Source organism: Manacus candei, unplaced genomic scaffold, assembly GCF_025592945.1.
Source record: "Manacus candei isolate 608988 ecotype Guabito, Panama unplaced genomic scaffold, ASM2559294v1 h1tg000061l, whole genome shotgun sequence".
Taxonomy (NCBI): domain Eukaryota; kingdom Metazoa; phylum Chordata; class Aves; order Passeriformes; family Pipridae; genus Manacus; species Manacus candei.
Window position 1 is genome coordinate 5409719 of NW_026138109.1, and position 17046 is coordinate 5426764.

Sequence of the window (17046 nt, forward strand, 5' to 3'; positions counted from 1 at the left end):
GAGGGTGCACTTGATCCCCTTGTCCAGGTCATCAGTAAAGATATTAAACAGGAGTGGGCCTGATACTGAGCTCTGGAGAATAGTGATTGGCCACCAATATCATTATCAGTACTCAGTGTTAATCTTGCACCACCTTTCTTTTTATTTATCTTTATAAAATAACAGGATTTTTTTTTCCTTTTTAGCTGAAAGTGTTGTATGATGTGTGGTGTTCAAAATTCCAGATTCAAAAGTTCTATATTGAGCAACAGGAGCAGCTTTTTTCTGTCTTAATCCATATTCTGATTTGACTGAATTCTCTTATTTTTGGTCTAGGCTATGGAGTTGCTTGTGGAAAAAGCAATTAGCAGTGCTACTGGACCACAGAGTCCTGGAGATGCACTGAGAAGAGTTTTTGAGTGTATATCTTCTGGAATCATCCTTAAAGGCAAGTTGCATTTGATCAGTGTATGTGTATTATGTTTAACCAATGTAAAATCTGTAATCTTGGTTGAAATCTGGAAAAGATGAGCTGCTAATAGCCTGATTATTGTAGGTGGTCCTGGCCTTCTGGACCCTTGTGAAAAAGATCCTTTCGATACACTTGCTGTAATGACAGATCAGCAACGAGAGGATATTACTTCAAGTGCGCAGGTAAGGAAAGGATGTGTAAAGTAACTAAAATTGATGGATGCTTTTTGGTTAAATTATGGGTTTGGTTTTTTTCAATGGAGCTATATATTGGACATGAATTTTTCTTCCTCAGAATGTAGTCGGATCTTACCAGTCTTAAGTTAGGCATTAAACTTGTCACATTAGAAGATGTAGAATAGTGCTCATTTTTGCACTAAAATTAAAGTATTGTCCTGAAAGGTTAGTAGCATTCTCATACATATATCTATCTCTCTGTAAATAGGCTCACTCTGCACCAGCATGCTGCTAGATTGGACATTACGATGACATTTAATATTTTATAAATAAATCTGTGTAATTTTAATTTTTAATATGACAGTAGTGACCATTCATGCCTGGGGGTTAAGAGGTTACTGCCTCTTCATTTGATCCTTTTGCTTAAGTTTACTAATACCTAATGGGCCACGTGACAAGCCTTCCCTGCTTCAGTGCAAGTCCAGCAGTAAGACACATGTACATTATTTTTGAGCTAAGATGATGTACTTACAGAAGAAGCAAATGTGACATACACATTTTCTTATGTTGACTTTGTTTAGGGAAATAAAGAAGGGATAATTAGAGCTAAGGATAGTATCATGCACCACTAATGTTCTTCCATAATTGTTTGATGAAGTACTCAGAACTGACATTTGTTCCTAACAGAAATAACTTCTTTCTACCCTTTTTCTAGTTCGCGCTGAGACTCCTTGCATTCCGTCAAATACACAAAGTTCTAGGAATGGATCCATTACCACAGATGAATCAACGCTTCAACATCCATAATAATCGTAAAAGGAGAAGAGACAGTGATGGGGTTGATGGATTTGAAGCAGAGGGAAAGAAAGACAAAAAAGATTATGATAACTTTTAAAAATGTTTGTCATCATTGGTAAGATTGAAGGTAATGAAAGTCCATTTGTTGCCTTGCTTTTACTTCATTCATAATAATGTCTGCTTAAAACATCCAAAACATGGATCTGGTTCCAACTTGGTAATTAGATTTTGAAGTTTGATTAGTTTTTTAACAACCTAGCTCTTCTATGAGATTCTGAATATTTCAGTTGGATGTACTGTACCAGACAAATTATGGATGGAAAGACTGCAAATGGAAACTCTGTTGTCATAGGAAAAAATAGTTTTCCTTCATTTTGTTTTCTTTTAATGTTTTGCTAACTTCAGTAACTTCTTTTTATTATGTCTTTTCTATTAACAAGTGCATTGTCTTCCTATCTTGACTATATTTAATGCAGCATTTGTGCTTCTGTTGCTTTGTGTATTTTGACTTATTATTTAGAAGTATTTTTATTTGCCTTTGACACTAGTTGTATGAGTTACTTTATGTTAGGTAGTAGAATTGTTCCCCTCCCAGATAATATTTTGCAGAAGTTGGTTGGGTTTTTTTGTAAAGTGAGACTGCAGGATCATGTTTTATTCTAAATGTGAAGGGATTACAACACATAATTGTCCTGCCATTTGAGTGCTCAGAATTCAATGTTTTTGCCAATCCTGTGGCATTTGTCTCCTTAGTGTGATATAACGGTGTAATTAAGACAAATTTGTGTTAATCTAATCGAGTTTGCTGTTAGTTGTGCATTAGCAGTATAAAAGCTAATATATACAGTATGGTCTTGCAACAGTTTTAAAGCGCTGCATAATTGATCAAAGATTTGCATGATGGTTTTTTTTGTTTTATAGAAGGGCTTTTAAAACTATTACCTTAGGTTAAACGCGTAGATCTTTGTATGATTGACTTTGTGACATAGCAAGGCCAAAAAATAACTTTCTGAATTTCTTAACAAGCAAAAGTGGGCATTTCCCATTTAGACAAAGTTAGTCATTCTTTTCAGTCAACTTTGTCAATATGGTATTAATGCCTTTCAGCCCTTAAAATAAATGTTTGTCATATCAGTGCCTGTGAGGTTATCCTTATATCTGTTCCTGTATAAACTTTCTGTGACTTTTTCATTAATTCAAAATTTAAAAGTGAAGTATTACTGAAAAAGTGAAGGTTATCAAAGAAAAAACCCAGAAAATTATTTGCTGTGGCCATAGTGTATGCTTATGTCTCTTTCGAAAATCTAAATATAGCAGTGGTGTAAGTAAAGTTACATCATACTGTTAATGTATGCTCTGGTACACCGGTGTGATATGTTGTCACAGCACTACAGTGGAATACACAAATAAAAATTAAAATGTATTAAATGACTAAAATTCATTATATACTGGAAAGTGAAATTTCACTCTGTTAAATGTGTATTATGCTTTGTTGCAAACCCATAAAACACAGTTTAACATAGACTAACATTCCAGTAACTACTTTATCAATGGCTGTAGGAGAGTATCACACATGACAAAGATAATTTGTTAATTCTGGTACTATTTATTAAGGAAAACCCAGCTTTTGTTCCATTTCAAGGTCGAATTTATCTTTGACCTTTTTAATAAGTCACTCTTGGAGTAAAGGGGATGTTTCTTTTCACAACATTTACTGCTAAACAGCCTGGGCCTGTGGAATAAAAATACAATATTTTAAAAAAACAGAGGGAGTCTAAAGACTTAAAAGAAAAACATGTAATAATAGTGTTCTTCAAGCACCAGAGTGCAATTTTCAAGGGAGTGACTAGCTTTCTAAATAATTTCCATGTCAGAAATACAAAAAAGCAGAAATGCTTTAATATTACTTTAAAGAAATTACACTAGCTCTGTTGTCCAGCCTTCATGCATAGCTCCAAGCATATGCTTGTTCTTAGGGGATATCTTGCTGCCATCATGTCTAGTTAGCCATTACTATTTATTTTGGAAGCTACAGGTGCTATTCATGTGGCTAGTTCAACTCCATACCAAAGTTTCTTTCCTCATAAAATAAACTTGTCTATTCAGGAATGTGACCCTAAAATATAGGATTAAAAAGGTCAAAGATGTATTTTGGATTTTCTGTATTTTTGTTCTACTGGCTTTTAGCTCCTAACCAGTTTCTGGATGTTTTGAAATATTGTATACTTAAAGTGATTCCACATTAAATATGAAGCTGTGACCATTATTTTTGTGCTGTGTGGTGAAGGGTGAATTTGCATTTTGTTTTTGGTTTTCCTGGCCGTTTGAATGGATAACTTCTGACTCTGGTTAACAAGCCTAAGAAGAATGGAAAAATGAGGTTTTAAAAAGTACAGAGCTAGCTTTTACTTTAAATATTACACTGTGCACTTAGGAAGACAGAACTGTAACCAAGTAAGCATTTTAATATCCTGTGTTTTGGCAATGCTGCCAGTTGACTAATAAGTAATGTTTGCCTTTTTTATTCAGCAGTACTGGGCGTTAAAACTCAGAATCACAGACACTGTAGTCCTTATACACAGAAGATAAATGCACAAAGGAAGGATACTTCCCTCCATGCTCACCTTAGAGGAACAGTTTGTGAGAATGTGAGCTCTTCTCTTTTGAAGCTTTTTCAGCCTTTGACTTGTCTGCCTAGTTAATAAGTATGTCCTGTCTGTGAGCAGTGTGGTTTCACATGGATTCTTGCATAAAGGCATTGCTAGAAATTAAAGTCTGTTGGACATAGTCCATCAACTTCTTGCCCTTTTATGAAATTCTAGATGAACAGTTAAAGTTCCAGAGCTATTGAATGTGATGCATTCATTTGCAACTTCTGTTTTTAGACCTATTTCCCTACTCAGAAGTGATTTAAAGAAGTACTTAAAATTGTTCTACCTAGAAAATTTCTGAGAGTTGGAATCAACTTTAAACATTCCTACGACAATTTGTATGCATATTTAACATTCTGGTTGCTGTTTGAGTGTCTGCTGATCATTAGTCTGTTAAGTATTCACACAATGCTTAATTCTTTTCTTTATGAAACAATTAAGACTGTCCAATTAGGACTGTCCAAATGGATTTGAATAGCATAGCATTAATAATGGGGGGGGAGTAGACACAGTTGGCAATGTTTTTTTCTACTTTTATGGTAAGTTTACAAAGTACAGTGACAGATTCAACAAAAACATCTGTTTTCCTTCCGTTTGTTGGGGTTTTTTTTTCAATGACAGCTGTAAGCCAGAGAGTTTTCTAGCCAAAAAGACTAGCAAATTAAATTTCTTTTGAGAGATTCTTTTATAGATCTTCTCAGAAGATCTTTTTTTGCCTTCAATGTGGTATTTCTCAGGCTTTTGATAATGAAACAGATACTTGGTCTTTTTGAGGAGGAAAAAAAATCCAAGGAGTGTTGTCTATAGACTTATCATGATGATTTTGATTTATATGCAAATAAAAATCAGGCTTCATTCTGTAAATATCTGTTAATTGTTATTCTCCCATTTTGTTCCACTTTTTCATTTGGCTTACAAAAATCTAAGAGAAGTTTGCTGTTTATTGAACTGCTTTCTGATTGTTTACACTTTGCATTTTAAGAAATGCTGCTCTAATAATACTTTACAAGTGTAGAGTTCCTGCCAGGATAAAGGTCACTGTTTCTCAGGGGTACGTGACTTGCAGCTCTTGCTGGGGATCTTTACCCTGCACAGAGCACACTTTCCCATATAACATGGCCCTTACACACTTCTCTTAGTAAAGGTCATCATTAAGAGTCATCTTCTTTAATACATGTGTTTTCTTCAACTATTTTGCAAGGCCATGGCTGTTAGTATTTATTTATTACAGGGTAGTTTGAAGCCTATCACCTTTTAGAGGCTCAGCCTCTAGTTAAATACTTTCCCATATACTCTGCATCATTCCCACCTGAGACTGATTTCCTAAACTGAAAGAAACATGGAATGGCATCAAGAAACCTCTGTGGATTTTTTAAGTTTCCTGTACGTAAAAATCTAAGATTGCAGAGTGGAATAGGTGGCCAAGAGAAAATGAATGGCTTTTTCTACAGAAAAAGGTTACAGAAAGCCTTTTATTTCTACAAGAGAATCACAAGCCTTGCTCCTTACATAAGCTCTTTTATTTCCTCTTCTGCATGCTGCATCGTGCTTGTATTAATAGTATGCATACTATTAATCAGGAAATTCTGTCCAGAATATGTAAAGCAGCCTTATCACAGGCTTCACTTCTGGCACACATTTACATATGCCAGTAATTATCCAGTTATGCAAGTTAATGGACAGCATGGGAGAGATGAAGGTGCCTGAATACAGGAGTTTACTGTCATGTTTTACATGCTTTATGTGCTGCTCCGAAAGAGGGTGGGTTTATCAGAGGTTCAGGCCCAGGGCTGCCAGTCCCACATGGATACCTTGTTGTCATAGGATGTCAAGAATGTCACGGCTTAGGTAACTACCCTATATTTACACACATGAGAGAAAAGTGCAGTAAGTTTAAGAATTGGGAGCCAGAGTGGTCCAGAATGTTGCCAATGTAGTCATGCGAAACTGCAGCCCTGGGAAGGTGGGATAACCATGAAGGAAGCATTGTGGTACCAGCAGCAGAGTGTGTTTGTCACTGGAAAGTGTCTGCGATAATTGTCATCCCGATTTCTACCAATAACTTAAATAGTTTATCTTAATGTGTAAATAGTGGAAAGGGAAAGGGATATAAGTAGCGGGAATGGATTAAAGTAGAATATAATAGAACAGACTCCTTCAGTTGGAAAGGATCTGCAGTCACTGTCCAGTCCAACTGCTTGACCACTACAGGGCTGACCAAGTTCAAGGATGCTTTTAAGGGCACTATCCAAATACTTTTGAACACTGACAAGCTGGGGAGGCATCGACCCTTTCTCTAGGAAGCCTGTTCCAGTGTTTGACCACCCTCTCAGCAAAGAAATGCTTCCTAATGTCCAGTTTAAATCTCTCCAGGTGCAGCTGTGAACCATTCCTACATGTCCTCTCCCTGGATACCAGGGAGAAGAGCTCAGCACCTTCTCTCCCCTTACCCTCCTCAGGAAGTTGCAGAGGGCAACGAGGTCACACCTCAGCATCCTTTTCTCTGAACTGGACAAACCCAAAGTCCTCAGCTGCTTCTCACAGGAAATCTCTTCCAGCCCTCTTAGCAGCTTTGTTTCCCTCCTCAGGACACATTCCAAACCTTCACATCCTGCTCCACCTGCAGGGCCCAGCACTGCACACGGTGAGGCCGCACAAGGCTGAGCACAGCGGGATCATCCCCTCTCTGGGCCGGGTGGTTGTGCTCTGTTCGAAGGATCCCGGGATGTGTTTTCCCCTGGGCTACCGGGCCACACTCTGCTGACCCACACTGAGCTCAGCACCAGCCAGGCCCCCACATCCCTCTCTGCAGGTGTCCAGCCACTCCTGTGCCTGTCATTACTCCATCCCAGGACGCAGAATCCAGCATTTGGACTTTGTTAAATTTCTTTGCATTAGAAAGGGGGAAAAAAACCAAGAAAAATGATTACAGAAGAACAGAAATAATTAAATGGGTCCAATTGAAGAAATGAGGAAGGCCACTAGAGAGCTACAAATCAAAGCTAAATTAAAAAGGGGGGGGGAAAGATCAAGTAGTACAATAATCAACTCCAAAAATAGTGTGGAAAATTGAAAAGAAAGACTTTATTTCATGCAGAAAGAAGACTAGTGCATGGTTTGCCACCCATGCATCAATTGGAGTGCCCTACAAAAACAGAACTAAAAAAGAAGTTCCAGATGATTGAGGAAGTTGAGACCAAAATAATTTAGGCCAGCTGAGTTAAAGTTTTAATAAATGTTACATGTCATGTCACTGCAAGTGAGCTGGGGGAAAAGGTGAAGGGAAATTTGAACAGAAGCGACTGGAATACTGACCTTTTATGCATCTGTCCTACCTCACATACAGAACTGAACATGTAGTGTCCACGCACTGCTCCCTTACACGTGAATGAAGGGTGTTAAAAAGTGTGTGAAGACACTTCTCCAAACACTTGGAAACCCAAGTGAATGCTTAACAGCCAAAAAAGAAAGTGCACTTTTATGCAGCAAATCAACGGGTCTGTATTTGTCCCTATGTGCTCCCAGCAGCAGAGAGCGCTGTGTCCTCAGCAGCAGCTCCCACTGGAAAGACAAAGTTCATTCTCACCTTTCTGTGACAAGCAGGTAGGGAAAACTGATCAGTTTCAGCTACTACAGTGTTCCTCTCTATTGCTGAAGAATGCATTTTAAAAGCATTTTAAATAAGTTTTCTTTAAGTTGCCATGGCAGCAAAACCCAAAATAAAATCTCCTGGTGCATTAGAAGAGAGCAGTGGTTACAAACACAATCAGGACTATCTCGTGAATAAATTAGAAATAAATACAGAGATAAAGAAATTAAACAATTCAGAGCAGGCAGAAGGGAGAAGAGATTCAATTTGTCCAGAGTCACTGGGAAGCTGCAAAGAAGAAATGAGCTATGGAAGTTCTGCAAGGTAAGGATAGATTCCCACTGAGGAAGGTGACCTGAGAAAGGTTATAAAGGAAGACTTGATAAAAACTTGTCAGAACACTGTATCTGGCAAATCACTGATAACAGGAGAAGAGGGACATTTCAGATGTAATTCTTCTGTGAGGAGGTACTGTGTGGTTTTGCTTTCTTACATACATTTCATAAGAAGTTTCTTGCAGGCTACTACCGGGGTTGATTTCAGGGCACTATATTCAGGATAAGCATTCCTCATGTCTCTGTTGTAAATCATAAATGAGGATTCTGGATGCTGTAACTAATGTCCCCAGCATATCCAAAGGCATAAGATGTGCCAATTTACAAGCTGTGTGACCTGTTCAGAGCTCCAGTTACAGGAGTAGCCTGGCCTGAAGTGTTTCTGAAGAAGCAGTGATACAAAGAAAACAGACCTGAAAACCAAAGGTTTGGGACAAAGTCCACACAATAAACTTCTACCAATCCTCTGCTGGTTTATATATTCTCCCTGAGGAAAAGTGTCTCTACAAATTTCACCCACGCATCAGAAAAAAATAGAAGAATTAAAATAACTTATTTCCTTGGAAAAACATTCTGGAGTTCTATAAGGGCAGGTGAGTTTTAGAGTTATCAAGAAAGATAATTCCAAATACCCATCTGCGTTCAGACATGCCAAATTCCCCTATAGACATCAGCATGAATATGTCTTAATTCTAGCACAAATATGTCTTAATTGTAGAAAGTTTGGTCAAAAAACTTTCCAAAGGCCTGAAGCTGAAAACCACAGCAATTCCAGAGAAAAATATTCTAGTAAATCGAAGACAGTTGCTAACAGGGTAGAATATATATGAGTTTATGAGATATCTTTTACAAGATTTACTGCTTCTATAAAGTTTGCTGCTTCAAAGACTCATTTGTCTTAGCCAAATAAAGGCTTACCTTGCTTAGACAAAGGCCTTTTTGGAGTCAGGGACAAAAATGGGAAGTTAGAGCCAACCTCTAGACTTAAGTTTGTGGTTTTAGTTCCCACTAAAGAGCGTGTCGCTTTCCTGAAGGGGTGGGTTTGTGCCTGTTTCTTAAATTATCTGGGCTGGATTTTTGAGTTGCAGCAGCTATATGGGAGGTGAGGACGACAGCGTGAGCATTTATTTAACTGGATGGCTTCTCTCTTACCCAACATCCATGATCAGTGACACACAAGTGCCTTTTCCATTAGGAAATCAAAGCCAAGAGTATGTCGAGGGCCTGGTAGGCAAAGTAAAACAAGCGCATTTTTTTACTGCAGTCATGCACTAGATACAATTGTCACACAAGGAAAGAACATGTGAAGCTACCAAAAGCTTCAAGTCTGTATGTGCCCTTCACAAAGAGAAGAGGCTACTGTATAGGCCTTGTATTTCTCCCTAAGGATACTCTGGAACCTGCCAGTCCAGTATCCTGTGACTTGGATGCTGGATGGTTCTCAATAGCTCCTCTTCTCCCACAGCAGAAGTCCTCATGCCCGATAGGAAGAGTCCTGCACAGGAAGAGCTGTTTAACTAGATGGACCAGATTCCTAGCTAGCGATGGAGAGCTGAAAATCTTTCCCAAGGACTTTACAACCATATTGCATTTGGAGAAGTTACTTGGGCAGAAAGAATCGGGGCTGCCCAAGGATACCTTGGCAGATTTTTCTACCACTCAGCTCAAGGACTGGCATCAAACTGGGAGCTGAATGTTGCTCTTTGGTTTCTTGGGTTCATTCCAAGACAGAAGAGTCAATTCACACCCTTAGATATCATGAGGACCACATAGCTGTTTATCATTCTTGTTTTCTAGGAGATCCTTAAGACCTCCCTTTGGTCTGCAGGTTTAGAAGAACCGAGGGTGAGAGGTGATCCCTGATTTAACTTTTCCTGACATCCAGACATGGCATAGGCTTGTCTCCTGATACAGATGGGCTTTGGCTCACTCTTTGGGTACTGTTAAGGGTAAGAAGTCTCCAGCCTGAAGTGATTTGGATTCACAGCTTTTTGAAGAATGAAAGAAGGAGGTTCACTACACAAACAAAGAAGTCTCTGTGTGCCCATGAAAAAGGAATTGTGTTTGCTTTCAAGAGATCAAAAAAAAAATGAGGAACTTTTCTAGCTCTTGTATTCTTGTTTGTGACACCCATGCTTTCCTGGGTGAGTAGAGTTAGTAGTCACTCACTTCCTCTTCTCCCACTTGTAGCTAATAAAAGAAGGTGATTTTGCTATTAGATGTGAGGTGCTGTGTTCCTTCAATTTTCACAAGTCTCATAGCAATACTTTGTTTTCCATCCTCAAGTTTAAACCATGTACTTTCCAGCTCTGTCTCTATGACTAAACACGCTGTTCCAGGGTGTGTTCCCAGCAGTTAATGCCTGTGTCTCATGTTAATTTGGACCTGCACTCTTCTGCATGCATGTTTTGGCACTATATGCCCTATATGCTCCAAATGGTAGATGAACCTTCCTGGTCATTGATCAGATGTTCCCATGGCCCCTCTCTATGGCCTTTTACCATCTAGATTATTACTTAACCAAGACTCCAAATTTTAGCTCTGGAAGGCCCTTGTAGAACAAAAATATCCAATAATTAGGGGATGGATACAAAATTGCAATGGTCTGTATTGCTACTGCTGAAGGAATTGCTGTTTGCCCTCTGAGTCATGATGTGAGCATGTGGGACATCCCAGATGGCTTTACTTAAGAAATAAAATGCATCTCTTCAACCACCTTCAGGGAGGAACTGGGCATGTGGCATCCATAGATTGAGACATGGGATGGATTAGGAGTCAGAGCCAGAGTTTTCAGCTGATGAGAGCTAGAATAGGTCTGCTTTCCCTTTACTAGGGGGGATTCACACAAAACCTCCACAAAGAAATTAGGTTCTCACGACAATGAATAGAAAACGCTACATACAAAATTGAAACACACAATATAGTCAGCAGAGAAAGATCACTGTAACAAAGATGAGAGATAAAGAGTTCATGTAAGACTCCATTACACAACCTCTGACCGTATACTTTCATAAATGAGGATGGAAACAAATGGTTATACTCCACAGCTCCAGTATTACCTTGGAGTTCACCTCAAAGGTGACAGACTGTAATCTGAACCAAGTTTGGAAACTAACTCCCAAAGGACACTGGATGTACTGACAGATGAAAATGTCAGTGTGAATCCAGTGCTAAAAGCAACATCTTAGAGTAGAGCTTTTATTTTATTTTTCTTTTTTTTTAGAATTGTCTTAATTTGCATAAAGCTAACATTCATGACTTTTCATAGGAAATTATCTTAACCTGGGTAAAGCAGAGATAGCTATAGACTGATTTGCTGACCTTTTCCCAGGGGACATCACAGTACTTTCCTCATTTATGATTTTTTCTCTGATACTTCCCAGTAATCTGACTGCCATCTTCATCTTAATTCTCCTATATTTTTTGCATACTGATTTCAGTCACTTTAATGTGCTTAATATATTAATCCCTAAATTGAGTTACTTAATTGAACAGTAGAGATAGGGAGTATCAGACCCAGCACACATGGCAGATCTGTTTATACTCAGGGTAAATCCAACACTTTGGGGACACCTCCTCCCTTCTTAGCACACGTGACCATGTGTAATGCTCTGGGAAGTGTCAAGAGTAACTCTACATGTATGACAGAAATACCTAGGTTTGTGCAGTTCTTCTGGTAATGCCCAGACAAACGTGAAAAAAAGAAAAATCTTCAAATTCTGTCCAGGTAGCTTTTCTGGATAGAAGAGGAGGACTGTGAAACCTTGACAAAGGGTAACTTTGTAAGATTCTCTTTCCAGCTGCTGTGTCAAAATCTTTACCTGTGCCACCACTGGAGATGCACTTACTGAAAGTAGTGTCTACACCTGGACGTAGCCATGATGGGAGGTCAAAGGGGTGCACAGCCACGGAGTCCTGCCAGTGATTCACCCCTCTGGAATGGAAGCTCTGCCCACCTGTGACTTTGCAGGTCTACAGAAGGGCAAAGGCTCCTTCTATTTTCTTCAGCAAGAGGAAATCGGGAGTAGAAATTCAGTAGTCGCACAAGTTTGCTCAACCCCCAGAAATGGCTTTAAAAATTCGTGACACCTGTGCAACCCATACCAAAGCATCCACAACAACACACACTGACCTGCATCCCACCCGAGTGCACCACAGTGCATCCGAGCACCATTTGGACTCCCCAAGGCACCGCAATTTACAGAGTCCCAGGCTCAGAAAAGCTGGAATGCGGCACAAAGCTGTGTTCAGTGATCTTTGCCAACTGCACTCCAGATACTGCCTCGGATAATGCCTTATCCAGGCTACTCACTCCCCATGGCCAAGGCAATGGTGATGAGGAGGACTGCCACGAAGGAAAATGGGAGACACAACTTGCAGTTGAGAGGATCCCTGAAAAAATTGATAGAAAAGCTGCAAGTGGCTCCTTTTGTTTCCCCTCCGTCAGCTGTTCCCACCCAGCCTGGGCACAGCTGAGAATTCAGCCCAAAGAATTACTCAAAGTAATGGCACGTAAATTTTTTAAACAAAGCAATCTCTGTTCAGGGGAAGAGCAGAGCTGGTCTGGAGTTTCCTTCTTTTAAAGGTGAATACTGTGATTATGTTTTTAGAGAGTTCAGAGTATCAGGATAAAATAGGGGCAGTAAAATGCTGTATGTTCCTCACCCACCACAGATAAACTAGAACTTGACTTTTAAAAAGTTTTAGTCTTCTACATTTGCATGACTGTCACTGATATAACTGAGAAATGTAAAACTGAATAAAATTAAATTACATAATTTTACACACTTTTTTTTTAATATACTGGAAGTCATTGGCAGAATGAAACAACACTTCCCATTTAGAAGTAACGTGGGAAGACATATCCTGTTAATACGCCATCCCAGGAATTTCAATTTGTTGCAAAATTATGTCTGAAAAAGTCTTCACTGGTGAAGAGAATAATCCCAAATGATGCAGGATTCAACTGCCTTATCTCCTCACAGGGAGAAAATTACAGGGGGTAATTTGGAACAACACTACAGAGTGAAAATGTGCGGGGAGGGAGCACATGAAAGTGACAGAAAAGTAAATATATAAATACATAAATGAGAGGCAGTAGATGACTATAGTGTAAAGACAAGGAGGGGAAGTAGGGCACTTCAGAAGACCAGCTTCAGTCTGACCAAGCTGGTTTCCCGAGGTGCTCTGAGCACTGGGCACTCTCTTGAGGCTGTTTCTTAACAAAGACTATATTTGGGTGCCTTCACAAGGACCCTATTTCCCTCCACTGTCTGCAGGAGGAATCTATGGAGATCAGGTGGCTGGGTTGAAGTTGGCTTTTGTGAGTACTCCCCACAGACTCCAGATTTTAGAAGAGAAAAGGAGAAGACAGAGGCCTTTCTGAGGAAAGGGAAGATCCCCAAAGCCCTCAGGGCTCTGTGATCTGTTGGGTCACTGTGGGTTGCAGCTGGCCCTTTCAGATGCCAGTGTACTTTTCTGAGTTAACCTGCATGTGTGACAGTTTATTTCATTCATTCCAGAAAAGGTGAACACACTGACTGATGAAGGGGATCTGAATCCCACCCTTAAATTCCAGGCAAAAGGCTTCAAATTCCTTCTGCGATTGGTTGAGCCCTGCACATTTGGCAGCCTGGAGAGCAAACCCCAGGAAGGAACACTTCCTGTTCATTACCAGGGACAGGACACGGATTTTTTTGCTGTGGATATTAGCAGTTACATTCCGATTTTTTTGGATGTAGGGCTTTTTTTTTTATGAGATGTTGAAGAATGAATTCCCATGTGCTATGTGGGAATTAAAGCTCCTTTTGCACTTCCCATCCAAGTTAAGACTCTGGCCTAGTGTCAAAACATCCTTCCTCTTTGAAACGTGTTATGTCAGTAAGTAGCTGATTTTTGCCTTAGTGTGCCTTCATGGCATTCTGAGGTATTCATGCTATTCCCACTGTAAATTCAGATATACTTTAAAACTTTTTTTTTTATAGTGCCGTTCTCTTTCTTTGTGTATTTTAATACACTAGGGAGCACAGAAATGCAGTCCTACATTTCCCCTCTCCCTGGATTTACACCAATTTAATCCCATGGGGTGTACTTTTGACCTATGCAGCTGAGGTCAGCTGCAATGTAAGGAATGACAAGGAAGCAGCTGTGGAGTGAAACGAGAGCTCTTCTGCGTGGGATCCCATACCAGAATAACCGTTGTTGTAAAACTACTAATGAAACCTAATCTCTGAATTTTCTTTTTTTTCTGACAATTTTCTTGAAGGTGATTAAATCCAAAGACTTCTTTTTCCTTGAGTTTGAAAATAGGGAAATTGTTTTATTTCTGAATTAAAACAGTCAGTCTATTTTATTTTTATAAAGGCTGTCTTACACACGTAATCCTTTTTCTTCCTCTTTTAGTTTTCCTAGGTCTGGGTTTGGAGCAAGGTAAATAAAGAGTATTGCAAGAAAAAGGGAGAGAATGATATCAGAAGTACTTTTTATTATTATTTAAGTAGCTATTGATATTCACATCTTATGGTCTACCGAAGTTTGTAAAGTATGTTTTATTTGTAAAAATATTTCCATAAACTCTGTGTGCAAATTGTCGCCTGGGTTACCATTCATCATTTGAATTGCTGTGTTGTCTTGCTGCATTGCCACAGGCCACTTACAATATTTGCATTGTTCTGTATCCATATAAAAGTGGAGCTTTTAAAAGTAACCTAGATACCAGGTAAACCCGGTGTTCGTTTACAGCGTCCAAAGACGACATTCCAGAGAGGCTGTGGTTGTAACACACGAACAGATATTGAGCAGAGGACTTCTTGGGGTCTATTAGCAGTCCGGTTTTAGAGGATTTAGAGGATTATTTCATGGAGAGCTAATTTCATGTCATTTTCCTTGCACTTCTGCCATAACTAAAACTCTACACCTCAGTGCTTTGTTCAGATTTTATTTAATGCTGACTTTTCTTACAAGTTTGCACAGATACAAGACTGGCGTTTTGCAGCTGAGTACAAAACAGTGCCATGGATGACTAAAACAAAGTTTAGATTGGATATTAGGAAGATATTCTTGACTGTGAGGGTGGTGAGGCTCTGCTACAGGTTGCCCACAGAAGCTGTGGATGCCCCATCCCTGGAAATGTTCAAGAGTAAGCTGGATGGTGTTCCGAGCAACCTGGTCTGGTGGAAGGTGTCTCTGCCTATAGCAAGGGGGTTTGGAACGAAATGAGCTTTAGGTCCTTTACAACCCAAACCATTCCGTGATTTTATGACTCTGTGGAAGTGACAACGGGACCGAGGCACAGGCAGGGGCAGGCGCTCCTCTCAGCAACGCAAAAAGGGACGCGGTCACCCCGAATTCAGAAAGCCAGCGGAGGAGGGACCCCTGTTAGCCTAAGCCGCGTCCAGCAGATCAAAGCAAGAGCCGCCAGCACCTTCCCGGGACATCCCTCGGGAGATGCCCAGGGCCGTGCCCTCCCACCCCAGGGACGGTGACTGACAGCGGCCGGGCCCAGTGCGGGCTGTGGGCGGGAGGCGGCGCCCCAGAAATGGCCGTCGGGGGGCCGGGCCGGGGCCGGGTTTGGGGCTGTGGGCGGGCATGGGCGGTGTCGGCTCCGTGATGCGGATCCTGGCCGCGCCGCGGCGGGCTCGCTCCTTCCGCTGTCTCCCCGCTCGGGACGAGCCCAGGGAAGCGGTGCGGCCGCCGGCCGGGGCCATGTTGGGCGGCGGGGCCAGGGCGGCCAAGCCGTCCTTCGTGTCCTACATCAGCCCGGAGGTGCGGGGGGCGCGGGGGCGGGCGGGGAAGGGCCACGGGAGGGGCGGCGGGGCCGCGGCGGGGGCCGCGGGGTCCTCCCGCCCCCTCGGCCCCGGCGGGTCCGCGGGGAGCGGAGGATCCTGAGGGAGCGGGGACGGTGCCGGGGGTGCCGCCGGAGACTGCGGGGCTGAGCCTCCCGGGGGCTGCCCCGAAGGTGAGGGGGTGAAAAAAAAGCTGAGAAAATATTTAGAAATATCACTGGCTGGTCAGAGGAGTTGCTTTTATGAGCGGGGACCAGATGTCGGGCTGTGGCTGCTCGTCCTGTAAGGTGGGACTTTCCGAACCTGTTGTTCTTATTGTCCCTGAACATCACTTCGCGCTGTGCCTCGGTGAACTCCTTGCTCTCAGTTCTGCCGCTGGAAAGCTCTGGATCTCCCTCCGTAACAGCTCTTGGCTGTGTGTATCTTTCTGTGTTCAACCTTCGTATTGTTCTTCCCTCTTGTCCTTGCACTTACTTATTGAAACTTGCGTTGGCGCCTTGGTCGAAGTGACCTTACACTCGGTTTACTGAGGTCATCTTGTTACCAGATGGCATTAGGTCAGTATTATTCTGTATTTCTCCATTCTTATTCCTGGTAAACAGCTGTTTTCTAGTTAAACCAATCCATGAAAATGAGCCATATGTGTTGGGTTTTTTTCCCCACCTCCTAGTTCTTTGTAATGTGTGTCAGACCGGTTCTTCTTAATTTTTTGATTCTCATGAGATCTTCTTAAGGAAGAGGTTTTTGTTTATCTTGTTGGTTAGTACAGTATGTCACTGGTAGGACCTTGGTAAGTCCACTGCTTTTATTTTTTACTGGATCTGAAAACAATGCAGAGTTGTTACAACTAAAGTAGCTGTGCCGCTTAAAGCTTAGGTCCTTAGTTTGTGATAGCAAAACTGGTTCTATATGCTGTTCAGGCCTAGTGGCTTGTAGTTTCATTGGTTTGCTTTAAAAGTTTTCTCTTTCTTGTATTTCCAAGAGAAAACAGGTGTAAATGACATGTACAAATATTTCTGGAGTCAGCCACTATATCCCTGTGTGATGTCACTGTTTCACCTTAGGAAAGTACCTTGTACAAATATGCAAAATTCAGTTCTCAGGGAACTGAATTTTGTGAAGGTCACAACTTGACTTGTTGGACTTACTGGATGATATTTCACCACTTAAATGAGTGAGGTGGATGCCTAAAGCTCGCTAGAAAAAATGACTGGTCTGGAAAAGTACAAGTCAAATATATATAGTGCAAAATAGTAAAATAT

General features: G+C 40.9%; 2 protein-coding genes across 6 annotated transcripts in view; both read left to right on the top strand.

Moving 5' to 3' along the window:
* The window catches only part of ZFR (zinc finger RNA binding protein), a 45385-nt gene extending 40419 nt beyond the window's left edge, over positions 1-4966 (top strand). For 3 of the 5 annotated variants that reach the window (XM_051804709.1, XM_051804704.1, XM_051804708.1), the window contains 3 exons: positions 316-427; positions 536-633; positions 1343-3691. In XM_051804709.1, coding sequence (XP_051660669.1) covers positions 316-427; positions 536-633; positions 1343-1522 — 390 coding nt within the window. In that variant the 3' untranslated portion in view covers positions 1523-3691. Of the gene's footprint in view, positions 1-315; positions 428-535; positions 634-1342; positions 3692-3954 lie in introns of those variants that run through there. The other 2 variants (XM_051804705.1, XM_051804706.1) reach the window with 2 other exon arrangements.
* Positions 4967-15572: 10606 nt separating this feature from the next.
* MTMR12 (myotubularin related protein 12) overlaps positions 15573-17046 on the top strand; it is a 33851-nt gene continuing 32377 nt past the window's right edge. The window contains exon 1 of the mRNA XM_051804711.1: positions 15573-15764. Within this exon, the coding sequence (XP_051660671.1) occupies positions 15588-15764 (177 nt within the window). The 5' untranslated portion in view covers positions 15573-15587. The remainder of the gene's footprint in view (positions 15765-17046) is intronic.